This window comes from Equus przewalskii, chromosome 16, assembly GCF_037783145.1.
Source record: "Equus przewalskii isolate Varuska chromosome 16, EquPr2, whole genome shotgun sequence".
NCBI lineage: Eukaryota > Metazoa > Chordata > Mammalia > Perissodactyla > Equidae > Equus > Equus przewalskii.
The window spans coordinates 21412524-21431850 of record NC_091846.1 but is presented as its reverse complement, the minus strand read 5'-3'; the positions used below and the strand labels follow the sequence as shown (position 1 = coordinate 21431850).

At 36.1% G+C, this 19327-nt stretch overlaps 1 protein-coding gene across 4 annotated transcripts in view; it reads right to left on the bottom strand.

Annotated features, from left to right (window-relative positions):
• The window catches only part of KPNA3 (karyopherin subunit alpha 3), a 93783-nt gene that overhangs the window by 9792 nt on the left and 64664 nt on the right, over window positions 1–19327 (bottom strand). For all 4 annotated transcript variants that reach the window (XM_070578159.1, XM_070578158.1, XM_070578160.1 and 1 more), the window contains 8 exons: window positions 18731–18820; window positions 18512–18541; window positions 18373–18425; window positions 18140–18235; window positions 14888–14973; window positions 12480–12566; window positions 11946–12115; window positions 10696–10740 (listed from right to left, as the gene is read on the bottom strand). In XM_070578159.1, coding sequence (XP_070434260.1) covers window positions 10696–10740; window positions 11946–12115; window positions 12480–12566; window positions 14888–14973; window positions 18140–18235; window positions 18373–18425; window positions 18512–18541; window positions 18731–18820 — 657 coding nt within the window. The remainder of the gene's footprint in view (window positions 1–10695; window positions 10741–11945; window positions 12116–12479; window positions 12567–14887; window positions 14974–18139; window positions 18236–18372; window positions 18426–18511; window positions 18542–18730; window positions 18821–19327) is intronic.

Below are 19327 nucleotides of genomic sequence, written 5' to 3'. Positions count from 1 at the left end.
ATGTGAAAACCCAGAGATGTTTCCTATTGGAGTATCCAAATTAAAGACATTCTGTTGCTCTAAAATAGCAGCAGCCACCTGAATTAAAATCTCTCCACATATCCTTCAAAAAGTATATGAGTAAGAAGAGCAAATAAAATCATGTATAGCCCATGCCTTCAGCATTACTAGGAGTCAGTGAACACAACGAATTTCAAATTACCTGTAAAAAGAGAAAAAGTTAAATTCTAGCTTTTGTCTGGGCTTCCTGCCCCAAGCCTGTGTGAGACCTCAGAGAAGAGAGGAGAGGGAAGGGCTTTAAGGTACCATATCCGAATAAAACTACTCCACATTACATTAGTGAGACAGAGACCATGTGGCCTGAAAAGCCTACCATGTTCACTATCTGTCCTTTACAGAACAATCTGCTGACACCTTTACTAGAGGATGAGCTTCACTCAACCAAGAGATGACTGAGGAAGTATCTCACTGTAGATCAAAGACTAATACAAACGTGGGGATAAAAGTGGAAGAATAATTTATAAATGTTGTATGTTCTGGAAAAATAGAAATATAGCAACTTCAAAAATGGGAACACAGAAGGTATGCCTCAGCACTGAGCCCATCTACCACCCCACCCCAGCAGTAAGGCCTCCCTGCTGGGGTGTCTGCAGATGCTATTTGTGTGAGCAAAGCCTGTCTACTACGCAGTCTGGCAGTAACAGGTAAGGAGATTTAAATACAAGTCGGAGTCTCATAACATAACACCCAAAATGTGCATGCTACAACTGAAAATAACTCATCATACCAAGAACCAGGACCAACTCAACTCAAAAGGGAAAAGACAGTCCACAGTTGCCAACACGAAGATAACATAGATTTTGGAATTATCTGACAAGGATTTTAAAGTAACTATTATAAAAATACTTAAGTGAGCAATTATGAACACATCTGAAACAAATAAAATATAGGAAGTTTCAGCAAAGAAATAGAAGACATAAAGAAGGAAATTAAGACTGAAAAATTTAGTAACCAAAATTTAAAACTCACTGAAAGGACTCAATAGCAGAATGGAGAGAGGGGGAAAAAAATCAATGAACTCAGAAATAAATCAATGCAAATCATCCAATCTGAACAACAAGGGGAAAAAAAAAAAGACAGCAAAGAAATGAACAGAGCCTCAGTGATGTGGAGGATAACAAAAGATCTAACATTTGTGTCATCAGAGTCCCAGAAAGAGAAATGGAACTGAAAAAATATCTGAAGAAATAATGGCAGAAAATGCCTCAAATTTGGCAAAAGACATAAACCTACAGATTCAAAAATGGGAGGATAAAGTGAGAGAAAATAGAATAAACTCACCAACTGTACAAGTAAATACAGGAGTCAAAATATACCACTGAAAACTGTCAAACCAGATAGTAAAAAAGAAAAGGGCCTTATAGAAAGTATAAGTATAAATGGAATCTTAGAACAAAAACAAATCTTCCTAAATGCCAAAAGAAATTTTAAGAGAAAAAGCACACTAAGTAGAAAATATAACACACAGAAATTATATCACCAAATAATACGACAGAGTGGAAATCGAACATATCAAACAATGTGAATGGGCCTAATTCACCTATAACAAGAAAAAGATTTTCTTTTCTCTTTTTTTGGTGAGGAAGACTGGCCCTGGGCTAAAATCTGTGCCAATTCTCCTCTATTTTGTATGTGGGATGCTGCCACAGCATGGCTTGATGAGCCATGTAGGTCCACACCCAGGATCTGAACCTGTGAACCCCAGGCTGCCAAAACGGAGTGTGTGAACTTAACCACTCTGCCACTGGGCCAGCCCCAAGAAAACAGGTTTTCAAATTGGCTCCCCAAACAACACCCAACTCTATGCTGTATACAGGAGACACACCTAAACCTAATTCAGAAAGGCTAAAAATAAAGGGATGAGCAAAAGGTACACCAAGTAAATGACAGGAAAACAGACACTGCAATCCTGTTAGCAGACCAGGAGAATTTAGACTAAAAAACATTACAAAGAACAAACAAGGCCATTTTATAAAGCTAAATCCCACAATTTACAATGAATATAAACAGTTACAAACATCTATTCACCAAATAACCCTGCAAAAACCACTACAAAGCAGAAACTAAAAAGACGCAAGAAAAAATATACTAATAACAGGTTTTCACACTGTCAGTATGAGTGAGGTCAAGTAGACAAAAAACGAGGACATAGAGCTTACGAATATATACTGAAATTTATACCTTAATAACAGATAACGTAACTTGCATACGGAGCACAAAAATCACGTTAGGTCCAAAGAAAACAGAAATTATGTAAAGCAGAAATATTACAAAACTACTACAAGGCAATCAAATTAGACAACAAAATAAAAACCAAAAAGGCTTTTCCATATGGAAATTTAAAAGCCTCATGTCAAATAACTCTTGGATCAAAGAGAAAATACAAAAAAAATTGTAAAATTTCTACAAAATCATGAGAACTCCACATAACAGAATCTGAGATTCATTTAAAGCAGTAATCAAAGGAAAGTTCACAGCCTTAAAAAATGTATACAATAGAAATAAAAAAATAAAAATAAAAATAAATAAATCCCAAATCAAAAGCTAGAAAAAGAACAGTGCAAACCAAATGAAAGCAAAAACCAAAGAAATGATAAATATAAAAGTACAAAGTAATGAGACAATGAACCGAAATATCACAGATCTAATTAATAAATTGAAATCCTGATTCTCTGAAAAAATTAAAATAGAAAAAGTCCTAGCTAACTTAATTAGAAAAAATGGGGGAGGAGAAGCACAAATATAAAAAATAAGAGATGACGAGGAAAATATCCTTGAAACAGTAAATTAAAACAAAAAAACGATAAAGAGGCTATTTTCCATACTTTGAAGCAAAGGTGAAAACCTAGATGAAATGAATAATTTCTTAGGACAACAGTTTATAAAAAGTGACCTCAGCAGAGAGAGAGAACTTAAATAAGCCAATTTCCATAGCAAAAACAGAGAAAATTATCAAGAAACTATCCTAACGAAGTATCAAGACCTAAAAGATTTCAAGGGGGAAACTACCAAATCTTCAAAAATCAGATAGACCCAATGCTATACAAATTGTTCCAGAGCACAGAAAATAAAGGAAGCATAATGTTAATGAACTTTAAAAAAGCATAAAAACACAATATTAATACCTAATAAAGATAGCATAAAAAAAACTGCAGACCAATATCACTTATGTGAATGTGGAGGCAAAACTTCCAAATAAAATATTAGTGAACAGGATCCCATATCACATTAAGAAAATAATACATGATGGTCAAGTGGGATTATTCAAAGAAGGCAAGGATGGTTCAATTTTAATAATATCATTAATATATGTCATATTAATAGATTTAGGGAGAAAAATCATAAGATTATCTCCATAGACACTGAAAAATTCAACACCCATTCTTTTTTTTTTGAGGAAGATTAGCCCTGAGCTAACTGCAAGACTACAGAGAAAGTCACTTGTATGTTGATGCTGGGAAGCAAAATGGCATAGGCCCTAAGGCAAGGAATTTGGTAATATGTAACAAAGTTACAATGCCTTCACTCTTTGACCTAGCAATCCCACTTCTAGGAATTTACCCTGAAGCGTATCTCCAGTAATATGAAAACACATAAGATTATTCACTGCTATTTTACTTACATTTGCAAAATTCAGGAAATAGCCTAAACGTCTATCCGTAATAATATGTCTGATTAAACCATGTCCACAAATGGGACACTGTGCAGAATGATACTGGTTGCCTTGGTCTGTGATGTTTTATGAGGCTGCTAAATGAAATGTAACTTTGTTTTCATTACATGGCTCCAACTATTAGCAGAAAGTTATTATTTTCCCCTACTAATATGCAGAGGCCTAAAAAAAATGAAATATTTAAAGCTTCTAAGCTAAGATCAGTTACTGGCTTTCAGTGGGATCTCCATGACAATATCTCAAAGGCTGATGGGGGAAGATAACCTATAGCTAGGTCTTAGGTCCCCTGAAACTGCAAAGACTCTGCTAGGCTCTCTTTAATTTTGTTTTATAATATACTGTGCCTTAATTGAAAATTTCATTTAAAAAAATCTTGAAAAATGTTGCAATTCACAGAACAAGATAATCAGGCCATTCCAGGTTCTTCTGTTTTCATCAGTTTGCTTTCCTCATCTCCATTATCAGGCTAACAGCTGCTCAATGTCTTTGATGCTTGTAATTTCACCTTTTGCTGCCTTTTCCCATCTACGCTGCTTCTGCTATTTTACATTTTCCCCTCTATTCTTTTTTCTTGGTTTTCCCTTTTTCTTGATTTCTATGCTAACTTACCTGGCTTTTACAGCCACTAGGACAAAGAGTATACTCGTCTCCTTCTAGCTAATCATCTGTTTAATCATATGCCAACAAAGTCTTCAGCAATCCCAGGTGACTTTAATTATTTTTCACTATTTGTGTCTGTTTTTCTCTGCTAGGAAGCTTTAAAACTTTGTATACTTCAGCAATATTTCAGATACTTGAAGACTGCTAGAAAGCTGATCTCTAGACACACAATAGGAGACAAAAGCCCATGTGCAAAAGACTGACAACTCTATAGGGTCAATGTTTTGAAGCAACAATCTTCTTGAAAACTGTTATCACATAAACCAAAGGAAAATCTCTAGCAACCTAAAGTCTTCCAACACGAATATGCTCAGCTCAAAAAGCTTCACTGATTCTGTCACCTCCAGTAAATACGCTAACAAATAATAACCTGTTAGGCACCATTACTGAAAATTGCTGTTAACATGTACAGCATTTTCCTAGAAGGGCAGACGCCTGTGGCATGTCTATGGAATGTTAATGTCACACACGCTTCAGAGACAACCAGAGCTGAACCAAGTCACAAGTGTATACTTACATTTAATCCTCATATGCAGTAAAGCGCAACTCAGGAGGCTTGGGGTGTTCAGATCCTACACATTCCAAAGAAAGGACTGGCCTTTGATCAGCTCCTTCCAGATAACCTCTGAGGCCCTGGATTACCCTGCCTGATAACACTGTATACTCGAGACCTTGGGCCAGACAGATAGCTTATGCTAACAATGTGATTTTATGGTGAACACCTCTTTTTGTTTGCCTGGGGCTTTGGGTCATACTCTATCAGTTTGACCTCTGGGAGACGATAGCCACTGAGTAGCTAAGCTCAGCCACGTGGGCTGTCCATGTCTGTGTGACTGACGCTCAATAAAACCCTGCCAAACTTCAGGAGCTTCTTGGTTGAAAATACTTCATATGTATTGTCACACATGGTTGCTGGCAGAGTAAAGCTCTGTCCTTACAACTCTATGGGGAGAGGACAACTGGGAGCTTGACCTTTAGATTTCTCCTAAACTCTGCCCTATGTGTTTTTTGCCTTTGTTGATTGTAATCTTGTGAAATAGGAAGAAATGTATTTATTGGTCTCTGGCCCTAGTTTCCAGGACAGAGCTCCTACAACCCTTGTAATTGTCCAAGTGATAAGAGCACTGGGAGCGTCTTTTGTTCTTTGAGGTGACTCTGGGAGGGCTCCTGGATGGGGACTGCTCACCAGAAAGACTAAGCCATGATGGGAAGCTTGGAATTTTCAGCCACACTCATCCTCCAGAGAGCGCAGAGGGGCTGTAATGGAGTTAATAACGGATCATGCCCACATGAAGAAGCCTCCGTAAAATCCCAATAGCAGGGGGTCCAGAGAGCTTCCAGGTTGGCGAGCACACCCACACGGGGAGGAGGATGCACCCAAACTCCATAGGAACAGGAGCTCCTGTGCTCGGGACCCTCTCAGACCTCGACTCTTGCCCTATGTATCTCTTCATCTGCATCCTTTATCATACCTTTTAAAAAACTGGTAAACGTAACTGTTTCCCTAAGTTCCGTGAGCCACTCTGGAAAATTAATCGAACCCAAGAAAGGGATTGTTGGAACCTTCAAACTACAGCCGGTTGGTCAGAAGCATAGGTGATAATTCGGGCTTTCGACTGGCATCTGAAGTGTGCCGGGGGGAGAGGGGGTGTCTTGTGAGACTGAGCCCTTAACCTGTGGGATCTGTCTCTGGGTGGACAGTGTCAGAATTGAGTTAAATTGTAGGACACCAAGCTGCTGTCACAGAGACTTGCTTGTTGTGGGGGAAAACCCCATACATTTGGTGACCAGAAGCATCACAAGTGAAGTGTTCTGTATGAGTAGTGAAGGAGGTACATAGGAGAGAAACACACAGTCGGGGAGAATTGGGTTTTTCCTTACAGAGGAAGGAAAAAGCCAAGGTTTCCTAAACAAATCTGTATCCTTTTACTGTAGTAAACTATAAGCATGAGTGTAACAGCTTTTCAGTGGTTCCTTCTAGCGAATCACTGAACCTGAGGGTGGTCTTGGGGACCCACAACACACTTATCACCAAGTGTCACTAACAATCAAGTCTCAGCATATAACCAAACTGTTACTGATTAATTTCACTTGTACCAGCAGTAAAACAAGGTAGATTTGTATCAAATGTTAAGTAACACTCAGAATTGTCTAGGCATGTCGAGCCATGGATGAACAACTTCAAAAAGGGCAGGAAAACCAAATGCCACAGAATCCTTGCAATTGTAAATTAACTTTACGAAGCACAATAACTAGAAAGCAAATGAACAGACTGACCAGAATCAGTCCAGATTTCTTCTCTAGTCCTCAGGGTCAATGTTTAGCTTTTCTTCTAATGTCACATTGGCACATTAAGGTTAATGAATCACCTAATTATCTTATCTCCACACCCTAATCCAGCTTTTCCAGCATTCTCACTAGTTATTTTCTCATAAATTAAGTCATTCCTGATGTTTTGTACCTCTCCCTGCTGTTACTCGTGTTTTCTGTAGTGTCCTATTCTAAAACCCAAGTTGGAAAGCTGGGTATTATCCCTGACTCCTCTCTTCTCTCACCACCCATATCAAAACCAGCAAATGTATCACCTACGCATTTCTCAAGTTTTCCCTTGTCTTTTTTTGTTGAGGAAGATTAGCCCTGAGCTAACATCCACCATCAATCCTCCTCTTTTTTGCTGAGGAAGACTGTCACTGAGCTAACATCTGTGACAATCTTCCTCTATTTTGTATGTGGCACACTGCCACAGCATGCCCTGATGAGCAGTGTGTAGGTCCTGGCCCAGAATCCAAAACTGGTGAACCCCACACTGCCAAAGCAGAGTGCGTGAACTTAACCACTACACCACTGGAGCTGCCCCTCCCTTGTCTTTTTACTCCTAATGTCTAAGCTCTAGTACTGGTCCTAATTTTCTCTCATCCATACTACAAAATCACCACTGATCTGTCTTCCCATCTCCACTTTCCCCTAAAATCTACACTTCACTTAGTGATATGCACTATCAATCCAAAATACAAATTAGACCATTATTCTTTGGCTCCCTATCAGCTACATAAAAAGGATATATGGCTTGTAAGGTGGTATACAAGATGCTGTGTGATCTAGAACCTGCTAAATCTTTGCCTTATTTTTTCCCCACTCTTTGTTTTGTAATTTATGCTTCCATCTCTCTACTTTTAAGAACTCCTTTGCTGGTTCCTCTTCCCTGGCTGCTACTGCTCAAATTCAGAGAATTCCTTAGAATTAAATTTTTAGCCCTTTTTCTGAATCTTACTCAATGTCCATATTTTCTTGGATTCCTTAAATAACTGCTATACCTCAAATCTGTATTGCCTTTTCCTTCTTGGAGGAACAACCAGTAAATAAAAATCAATGTGTCTGTCCTACAATAAACTCATCATCTTCCTCTATCAGTCTCATCCTTTTGCTTTATTCCTTCTGATAGTTCATGGCATTATCAGCTATTCAAATGCTGCCAAATTAGAAACCAAAGTAATTTTTACTTCTCCTTCTCTTGATCTTCCTTCTCAAAGCTCTATTCAATTTATCTTTTGTTTTTTTAAGATTTTATTTTTCCTTTTTCTCCCCAAAGTCCCCCAGTACATAGTTGTGTATTTTTAGTTGCGGGTCCTTCTAGCTGTGGCATGTGGGATACCGCCTGGCTTGATGAGCGGTGCCATGTCTGTGCCTAAGATTCGAACTGGTGAAACCCTGGGCCGCTGAAGTGGAGCGTGTGAACTTAACCACTCGGCCACGGGGCCGGCCCCTCAATTTATCTCTTAACACTCAAATTTTTCCTCTCCTAACTATGACTGCTTCTAGTTCATACCTTCATCAATTTCCTTAAACCTACTATTGATAGGAAAATAGGCCTATCTACATTCAAACTTTCCCCATTCAAACCCTCCAAACCTCTTCTAAGTTACCTGACTGTTAACAGATGGAAGCACATCACTCCTCTATTTAAAAATCTTTGATGACTCTGCACTGATTACAAGATAAGCCCCAAACTCCTTAATGCAGGATTCAAAACCCTGCAACTTAACTCCCTGGCAAACGTGTTGGGTTATTAACTACCTGTATTCTCCAAACTCTCTACGTATCCTCCTGAGTCCTTAATATCTTCCTCATGTACTTGAAATGATTTTTTCAACTTGACAAAATCCTACTAATTCTAGTTGTATGACTTCAGAAAAATTACACAACTGTCTGCTTGTTTTACCACATTTGTAAGATGGAGACAATGACAGTACCATTCTCATAGGATTTTTGTAAAGAATGAATGAGTTAACATATAAAAAATACTTAAAACAGTGCCTGGCACATTTTAAACTCTTAATAAATACCAACTATTAACAATCATCTTTGTCACCTCTGTCACCACTTCTACCACCACCCTTCTCCTTATAATACTTATTTCAAACATTCCTTTCTCAGTGAAGCTTTCTGGTTGCCTGAGACAATACATAACTTCACAGTCTAGCATTTTGGTCACTCTTCTATTTTACTTTTTTGGTTTGTTTTCTCACCATATTGTGTGTTTATGTGACCACGGTATGAAAAGGCATAGGCCCTGGACCTGGCTGCAATTCTCAGCTATGACTCTCATTCACTGTATGATCTTAGTTAGGTTATTTTACTTTAGAGTGTTTCAATCTCCTTATTTGTAAAACAGTAGAATAAAATTTATCTCATAATGGTGCTGGGAAGACAAAAGGAGAGTATAGACATAGATTCAGCATAACAAGTCATCGACACAAGTTCATTCCTTTCACTCTTTTTCCTGCTACTAATGTTGAGGTCTTAGAGGGCAGGGTCTCTACGGCGTCGTCTTCTTTGAGCTTACAATTGATGGCACAATTCTGGCTTCAGTGGAATAATCTGCGAGCGTTTGTTTAACTTGACAACTAACCTACAACCACAGCACTCTGCCATTTTAATATCTTGCCTTTCAAATAAACACGACCAAGGGATGAGAGAAGATTTTATTTGCCTATAATCAATTCCATAATGTCCTGGGGGAAAAGTTTTGATGGAAATAACAGACATTTTGCTTATTTCCCTTTTATTCTTGGCTGTCAGAAAGCTTAGACCTAAATTTAGCATTCAATAGCAAGGAATATACTTTTTTGTATAATTTTACCTCCTCCTTCTTTCTTTTAAGGTATTTATTACTTTATACATCTTTTGCTAAGTCATTTTTATATCCAGTCCAAAAACAGGATAGTATATAACTAAACAGGTTTCACTTAAGTTTTATGACATTTCAGGCTAATATGTCACCAAAAAAAGCTACTTAAATAACCTTTAAAAGATTCCTTCCCAATAGCTTAAAGTCCTAAAATGAACTAGAGAAATGTGGTTTAATATTCATGTATGAATTATACTGCCTCTCAAGAAATGTTAGCAAAGATGTATTTTCTTCATCCTGATGATAAACCACACATAATTCTAGCATACACACACACAACTACATATTATGTGTATGTGTAAATACAGGATTATAAAAACAGACAGAAATCTTAGTTGGAACAACAGAAGCCAGATCAATGCTAGATCAATGCTAGAATCCATTCTAGATTCACTGAAATTTATCCATTGTTTTACTCCACGGAAGAACATTTTTGCCTTGCTACATTTAGGAGAATTTTCAGACTGCCTAATAAAAAAATTTTCCAGAACACAAATAGTAAATGCCTAACTGAACCTCATGTAATGCACGAATCATCTAAAAATGCCTTCGCATTTAAAACTATACTTGATATTCTTGAGTACTGTACATCAAAAAGTTGTAGCCTAGGAGGCAGGGTGGTTTCATGGAAAGTATACAAGATCTGTCATCAGAAGATCTCAGTTTTGAATTCTGACTTTGATCCTTACCAGCTCTGCAACTTTGGATAAGTCATTTAATCTTTCCCTGAGGCTCAGTTTCTTATTCCGTAAAATAGGGACAATAATATCTAGCCTACCTATTATAAGAATGAAATGAGATTAAAAAAAATAAAGGTGCTTTATAAAGTTTTGCCACTTTATAATATTAATACTTAAAAACACTACTAATAATGATACAGATAAATAAATTTCATATGTGATAATTTCTCTTAAGTTAGCATTTTTGCTGTTTGGATGATTTAAGATATAAACTTAATTTAACCTTAAGCCTATTTCTGAAAAGTACTTATACATTGTGGGAGCTTGACAAGTTAATAAGATATCCACTGACCTTTACTAAGAGCCTAAAGAATAAATAACCCTCCCAGTGCCATCAAGAGCAAAATCCCAAATCTAAGCTCTGCTTTACTTACGTTTATGTCCGTATGGTATATGAGGACACATAATGCTGGCAAAATCTGAGGAAAGAAGATAAACAATAAGTAACACTAGAGTTGATGAATATATATTTCTAACTGTGATACAAAACGCAGTGAACACTATTTGCAGGGCAAGAATGACATTAAATTTGTTTGAATCTCCATCAAGAAAATAAAAATCTGATAAGTTCAATCTGAAAAACCAAAAACATTTTTCAGATGTCCAATGAAAACATCCAAATAAATCTGGCAGAGATTAACGTGCCTTAAAGAAAAAAACATTTGTTTTTAATAACCTTCTTTATGACATATAATGTCAAGTGCAAAGAATGGAGATGCAAGTATAAAAGTATAGTAATTAAAAAAAGCTATTCTTAAAACTGCCATCATTGTCTTACTTACCTTCTTTAAGTAAAATATGATTTTACTTAATAAGCTACTTGAGTCAAATTAAAGTTTCTGACTTCAGATCTAGTCAATAAAATTATAACCAGCACAAAGAATAAAGTTTGTTGAATTCAGACCTTACAGATATTTTTTTTAATCTGGGAGAAGGGGAGAAGGGGTGGGGAGAATCACACTAAGTACCCTTTCCCTAACAGCAAAAGGTAGCAGAAGCTGATGAAGGATGTCAATTATAAAGATTCATAGTCAACATTTTCTATGCAGTCAAGTGATTAAAAGTTACATAGGATTTTTAAAAACTTAAAATACTCAGATCCATTTACAAATCAGATGTAAACAGAAGTTTTTACTTTAATTTGTAGATTTAACACAAAGTATGGTCACACATTTAAGAACACTAATTTTGTCAGAAATCATGGGAAATTTCTATTGGATTTAATGCAAATTCACTCAAGAATATTTGCATACAAGTAGACTAGTTTTATCTGTAGTAATCCCTTATTTTTTAGTGTTAAACCAACAATACAATGCAATAAATAAAACTCTGAGATTTTATTATTTTCTCTTTTGTATTTTTGTTTGAATCACTTATGTTTTCCTTTTATAAAAATAGTCATTAAAAAATAAGAATTAGGGTAGACTGATACTCTTTCAGGTGCCATAAGGTACTGAACTTGTATTTCACAGGACTCAAAAATTAAATATGACATGTTACTTAAAAAAAAATCTCATACCTGCAATGAAATCAGTATATGCATTATTTCATTCCCTGTGCATGAAAATCTAAAGCATAAACATAGGGAAAATATACCATCTGGCCTTTGTAATTCTTCATTTACCTCCTGAACTGTCTCCATAGGCGGTGGGGGGTCCTTATTCCTGCAGAGATTGACAATGACCCATGTGACGTTCCGAAGGAAGGTGATGGGAATGGAAGGATTGATGAAGGACAGAAGAGGTTTGACAACTCCCAGTGATATGACATAATCTCTACATTGAGGACCATCACCTACAGAAATGAAAATTGTATTTAAAAAAAAATTACATTCAGGATGAGAAAGTCTGAAATGTATGCAATGGCTCATGTTGGGACACTGATGTTCTATGTTTCCTCACCATTAGTCAAGGACATCAAGTATTGCTGTTTCTCCAGATTTTGATTTGGGAAACACAAATTTAACCTACCAATCCCGATAGCAAATTGCATCACTGTTTCAAAGAGATACCATCTTAAGTTAGTATTTATGAGGCAAGAAGATAGTCAACTGATATTAAAATTAGAGGAAACATAGTATGTAATGGCTATGCCAATGCAGGAAAAAAGTTAATTAAGTATCTTAATTGGAGTTTTTTCAAACCTAAATGCAACTTACCTATAATGTTTCCCAAAGCCCATACTGCTTGTTCACAAACATTCTGATGTGGTGAATGGAGAAGTCTCAGAAAAAGAGGTACGGCATCTATAATAAACAAAAATGATTATTTATACTGCAAAGTGTTGAAGAGTTTATAGATTTCAGCCTAAATATGTTGATAAAATATACAGAGCCTGGCACACTATAGTTGCTGAATCATAGTTCACTGAATATATAAACATGGCAAATATCTTTACCTTAAAAATAATCAATTTTAGTATTTTCTACTAGTAATATCTGAGTAACATGCCTATTGACAGTACCTAAAAGTGACTATTTTTTTTTTTTCTTATAACGATTGTCTTTTTTTTTTTTTTTTTTTAAAGATTTTATTTTTTCCTTTTTCTCCCCAAAGCCCCCCAGTACATAGTTGTATATTCTTCGTTGTGGATCCTTCTAGTTGTGGCATGCGGGACGCCGCCTCAGCGTGGTCTGATGAGCAGTGCCGTGTCCGCGCCCAGGATTCGAACTAACGAAACACTGGGCCGCCTGCAGCGGAGCGCGCGAACTTAACCACTCGGCCACGGGGCCAGCCCCTAAAAGTGACTATTATGTCATAATTAAAAGACAACAGAAACATGAAATTTTTCCTATAATGTATTAAAAAACAAAGAGTTCCTACTCCAAACACGTAACCTTAGAATTCTATAATACTTTAGTTAACGTGATCCTAATTGGTGATATGAGATTAACTAAAGAACTGATTATTCCCATCTCAGGCCCACCTTATATTTTAAAATAACTTAATATTATAATCCTTACTCCTTACATAACTTACAGCTTGGCCCAAATTCTAAAACACTGGTATCATTCCCATTCCAGGTCAGAAACTGAACATAAGGTAGATCACTTTTTCTTAAATTTCAGTAAACTGTGACCACCTCTAGGATCTTTTGCTGTATCTCTGCACTATTTGTATTATTTACTTAACATCTAAATCAAAATTGACTCACCCTTTTAACTGCTTTATTGAGATATAATTTACATGCAATATAATTTATTGGTTTAAGCGCATAATTCATTGGCTTTTAGTACTTATACAGAGTTGTGCAGTCATCACCACAATCTAATTTTACAAAATTTTCATTACCCCCAAAAGAAATCCCATACCCATAGCAGTCCTACTGTCCACTCCCACAGCCTTAGGCAACCATTTAATCTACTTTCTGTCTCTACAGATTTTCCTATTCTGGACATTTCATATAACTGAAATCATATAATATGTGGGGTTTTTCGTGTTTGGCTTCTTTCACTTAGTATGATTTTTTTGAAGTTCATCCATGTTATAGCATGTATCAGCACTTCATTCCTTTGTATTGCTGAATAGTATCCCACTGTATACCACATTTTGTTTATCTACTCATTAGCTAATGGATATTGGGGTTATTTCAATTTTGGGGCTATTATGAGTAATGCTGCTGCAAACATTCGTGCACAAGTCTTTGTGTGGGCACGTTTTCACATCTCTTGGTTCCACCTAGCAGTGGAACTGCTGGGTCACATGGTAATTCTATGATTAACCTTTTGATAAACTGTTTTCCAAAGAGGCTGCACCATTTTACAGTCCCATCAGCAATGTATGAGGATTTCAACTAACTCATATTTATAATTTAACTAATTTTATTTATCACTTCTGTAATTATAAGACGTATCACTTACCACAAATAGAAGATAACAAAACAATTAAAAATGAAAACAAAATATTGTTATTAAATTGTACCTACTAGTCTCTACTGAAGCCCTAGTCTAAAATCTGTTCCTTTTTTGTTACAACTAATGTCTAACTGGAATCTTTCCCCTTGACATTATGAAATATCTGAAAGAAAACTGAGAGAGAACAGGAATCTCACTAGCCGTTTCCATGTAACTTAATGCTGTATCACAATACTACTCAAAATCACCATGAGTAACACCTAAAGTCAGTTAAGTGTCCCACACCTTAAGAGTACTTGGTGACATTTAGTTTTTTTCAAAGGACTTTCATCAAATTGGGTCAACACACTAACAACAGTCAGCCCATTCTGAGGTAGGCAAAATTTCAAAAACATATATGTTACAAGCTAAACGGCATAAGCTACTCAGAACCTTGGAAGTATTAAAAACAAAAATTGTAAAACCTGTTGTTAGGGGATGATCTCTAGCCAAAAAGGTAAAACTCTATTCACTTTTTAGTAACCACAATTAAAATTACTTAATGATAGATTCATGATAGCTATCAGAAAAATGTCAACCATCAAAAGTAAGTTATAAAATTCACCAGTTTAAAAATGCTACAAAATAAAATTTAGTCTTTATAACTAAATGCCACTTCCTTGCCTCTATTTAAAAAAAAAAAGTCCAGCACGTGAGGAAGTTAATTTACTTACTAGACTGCACGACAGCTTGGGTCTGTGAGGAAGTTCCTGATGCTATATTAGTTAACGCCCAAGCCGCTTCAAACTGTAACGAAGGGCTGTAAAAAACAATAAAACATCTTTAAATACATAACTAACACTTACAAATTTATGACCTGCAGATCTATATGGCTATCTTTTACCTTGTCCTGAATTTCACCTCATTATATCCAACTGCCTATTGGATATCTCAACCTCAATGTCTCAGTGGCTCCCAAAGTCAGTCAATATAAATCTACTTCATGTCCACTGGTAGTGACAACATGTAGCCAGTCATTATTTTCCTTGCCTTCTTCCTTTCCCACAGACGTGTGATCAATAAGTCATGTCAATTTTACCTTCCAAATATTTCTTATGTTTATAGCATCACCCCCAATATCACTGTGCCACTGAGGACCTCAGCATCTCACCTGAATCACTGCACAGGCTCTAGACTGGCCTGAAAGCTGGAACCCCATCTGACTCCAGCACACTATCTGCTTTACATACTGAAGATATTACAAGGCTGCATAATTTTACTGGAAGGGCAAGATCGTTATAATTTGGAATAGTGATGGACAATCATCCAAAGAAAGTAAAAACTGAAATAGCTTTTCAAAGATGGATAAAAGATGGAAAGGCACTGAGAGCTGGAAATACAAATAAAAGTATCATGGGTAAAATGATCATGATGTGTAGAGATAACCAGGAAAAGATCAAGAGAGCTGAAGCCAAGAAGGTATGCAAAAACATAATACAGGATGAAATTGGAAGGGTAGATTATCTAAGTGTGTGTGAGTTGTGGGTGGTGTGTGTGTGTTGGGGGTGGGGGAGTAGGGCTCAAATCCCAGGCCTCAGAACTTGGGATTTATTCTACAGACATAACCAAATATAGAGTGCTACTTAAAAGAGGAGTAAAGAAAATAATGTTGGAGTCCATGGTAAGCAGAATGGATAAAAAAAGGAAAGACTGATGTAGGAGAAACCTGTTAAAAGGAAATTACCTACATTAAGGATAGATAGGTGAAAGAATATAAATTCCTTTAAGTAGAATACCAAGGTGGCAGGGAGTGTTAGTGAGCAAAACTAAGGAGAGCCAAAGGTTAGGGACTTCAGTGAAAACTATAAATATCAAAGAAAGAGAGTGAGGTTGTTAGTATCAAAAGGTTACAGAGATCCAAGAAAGAAAAGGTTTTAAGGAGAATAAACGTCAGAGACAGAGCAAGCAGTGAGCTTAAAAAGAAGGAACAGGGCTGGCCCCATGGTGCAGCAGTTAAGTTTCCACATTATGCTTCCATGGCCCAGGGTTCGCCAGTTTACATCCCGGGTGCAGACCTATGTACCGCTTGTCAAGCCATGCTGTGGCAGCCATCCCACATATAAAGTAGAGGAAGATGGGCACGGATGTTAGCTCAGGGGCAGTCTTCCTCAGCAAAAAGAGAAGGATTGGTGGTGGATGTTAGCTCAGGGCTAATTTTCCTCAAAAAAAAAAAAAGATGGAACAGATGAGAAAATGGAGTAGCAGACAAGAATTACATGATGAATTTTGGTGAAAGGCAAGGAATAAGAGGGTATGAGAGGCACAGGAGAAGTAAAACGATAATAAGATCAAAGATGATGAGACAGTATTATGTTGTCCCAGACCAGAAGGGCAAAGGGTTATAAAGCTAGACTAGGTGGTTTGGCAAAATACTGGAAATGAGGGCCTTAAATGAGAAAACAGAGGAGTGCAAAAATAAAATTACAAAGCCAGAGAAAGTCTTCTAAGATGTCATTTGAAAAATGAGTTAAGAGAGAAGATACAGAAAAAATTAATGAGTGCAGTAAGTAAACAATAAATGAACATTTATTATAAGCTTGATATGGCGTAGTGCTTTGTATGTATTCTTTCCATTCCTTACAACCACTTAAATCTCATAGATGAGGTATATCTGAGGCTCAGAAGACACTTGGGTTTTGGTTAAGAGCAAAACCTCGATTTAAACCAGGGTCTATTTGGCTCCAAAGTCTATGGTCTTTTATAACACAATCTTCCACGACAAATCCTAAAGTCACATCAAAACCAATTTTTTATTTTTGCTTTGAGCGGTGATTACACAGGTCTGTACATATTTTAGCATACTTTCCTGTATATATGCTATGTTTCACAGACACACCCACACAAATGAGTCGATGCCAAAGACTGGATGCAAAGAAAAAAAAGGAAGAAAGAAAAGTAGATCAAGAACAAAAAGGGGGCCCTGAAAGTAGGAGTACAACAAAATTTTTTTAAACAGCTGAAATAAAACTTATTTTTACTTAAATAAATCTTGTTATGTAAAATACACAGGATAGGATAAAAAAAGTGTTAAGAGATTTTGAGGGCTGGTTATGGCACACAATAGAAGCAGAAGGAAGTATTTTTAAATAATAAAAACCTGTAGTGGCAACATTTATATACCACTATTTTTATCTAGGCAACTGAAAATTCCTTAGACAACACTCAGCAAAATATCCCAAGCTTTAGTCTAAATGTTCTTTAAATGCAAAATTAGCATTTGTTCTAAAATATTTTGGAGTTCAAACTTACATTCTCCCCAGTTAATTCAAACTGATGAGGTTTAAGATACAGCACCCTGGGATATCTCTGAACACCAACAGAAATGGGGCCAGCACTTCAAAAGCTACCAAGTGGTGTTTTTCCCTTTCTATTCTGAAAAAGTATAACCCGCCCTCTTATTTTTCATTAGCCACAAATAAAAAGCACAACAGTGGACAACTAATCATGGTTAGAGTTCTGTTGAAGACTTTGCAGAGGATCAGTGGATCAGCTGGAATATTCCCAGGGCAAGAAAGAGCTACTCAGTTCTGGAAACCATTCATGTTAACTCAGTCATGAGGTTAATCTATATATAGACTCATAAGCAAAGAGTGACTCAAACAGTATTTGGGTTATTTTTAAATATTACTAAAAAACCCCCCAAAAAACCAAAACTAACAAAGACTATAAATATTTGAGATAAGTCAGAATGGGCAATAAACAGCAGCTAAAATTTTCCTAGAAAATATACACACACTTCATAAAATTAAAAAGAGAGGCACTTTAGGTCTGCTGAATAAGATGAGAAAATAAGAAAATTACATACATTTCATGACAAATGAAAAACATAATAAAGACAAAACCAAAATGAACTCATTGGTTAAATAACAATCCTAAATTTTCAGTTAACTGAAATAAAGTAAACAGGGAGTCAAATTTATACTTACTTATCATCTCTTTCTAGACATTTGACTAGAATTGGTAAAATTCCAGATTTTATTAGGTCATCAATTGGTGGGTTTCTGTCACTGGATAATAGCTTTCTAGAAAAAGAAATATAAGAAATAAATTGCTGTAATTTTCAAACTATGATAAGAAATAACAATGCACCACTTCTAGACCATCAGTGAAGACACCCTAGGTATGCCGTAACTCTCTCTCTGGACAAATCAGTCCTTACCTCGCAGCCTGGACAGCACTCAACTGGACCACTGGGTTATCACTTGTGGCATTCTGCAACACCAAATGTAAATTTCAGAAATTAAAAAGAAAATCAATTTCAAATACTTCAAAAGGAGAATATTAAATTAATAACATACCTGCAATATAGCTTCTAGTGTTACATTTTGCTTAAAAAGAAAAAAAGATAGTTCAGCAAAGAATTTATTAGCAAAATTACATTTATTAGTCTATTTACTAAAGCTAAGAGTTAATATACCTTCAGTATCAATGTACAATTGGTCTTAGATTAAAAAGGAAGTTCTCTGGTTATTATAAAAATTATTTTAAAAACATTTTATAAGAACAAGGTAACTTACTGCTTTAAAGTCAGCATCAACATCTGAATCTTCTAAACTTTCTTCTTGGGGAACATTTCTTTTTTTCAGTAAATGTTCATCTCTTTTGTTCTGAAAGGCAACCAATTAATAGGAAGTCATGAAGGCTGCTGTTAAAAAATCTATAAAAATTACTTCAACTTTATCAGGCAACAAACACTGAATCTCTACATAAGGATAATATGAATTAAATGTGCATAACTGCGAACCAATGACAGGTCACATTCTAGATCTAGTAACAAAATTAACTGGTTTATAGTCCAACTTTCACACACACACATACTATTTATTAAGCACCAACTTTTTGACCAATACTGTACCTCCCAACCTTTAGTGAAGATTTAAATTGGGGAATCATTATTATTATAAACGTCCAGCAAACATATTTCAAATAGTAGGCTAGCTTTCATGTACTTATTGCTAAGGTTGCCTGAAGCAATTTATTAAATAGTCCAGCCTAAGGGGAAAGAGTTCAATGCTCAAACGTTAAGTCTGTATCCTTGTTGAGAGTGTGGGGAATGGGAATTCATTAGCATAAGTGTCACCTACTTGCCTTCATCTCAGATTTAAACTCTTGCT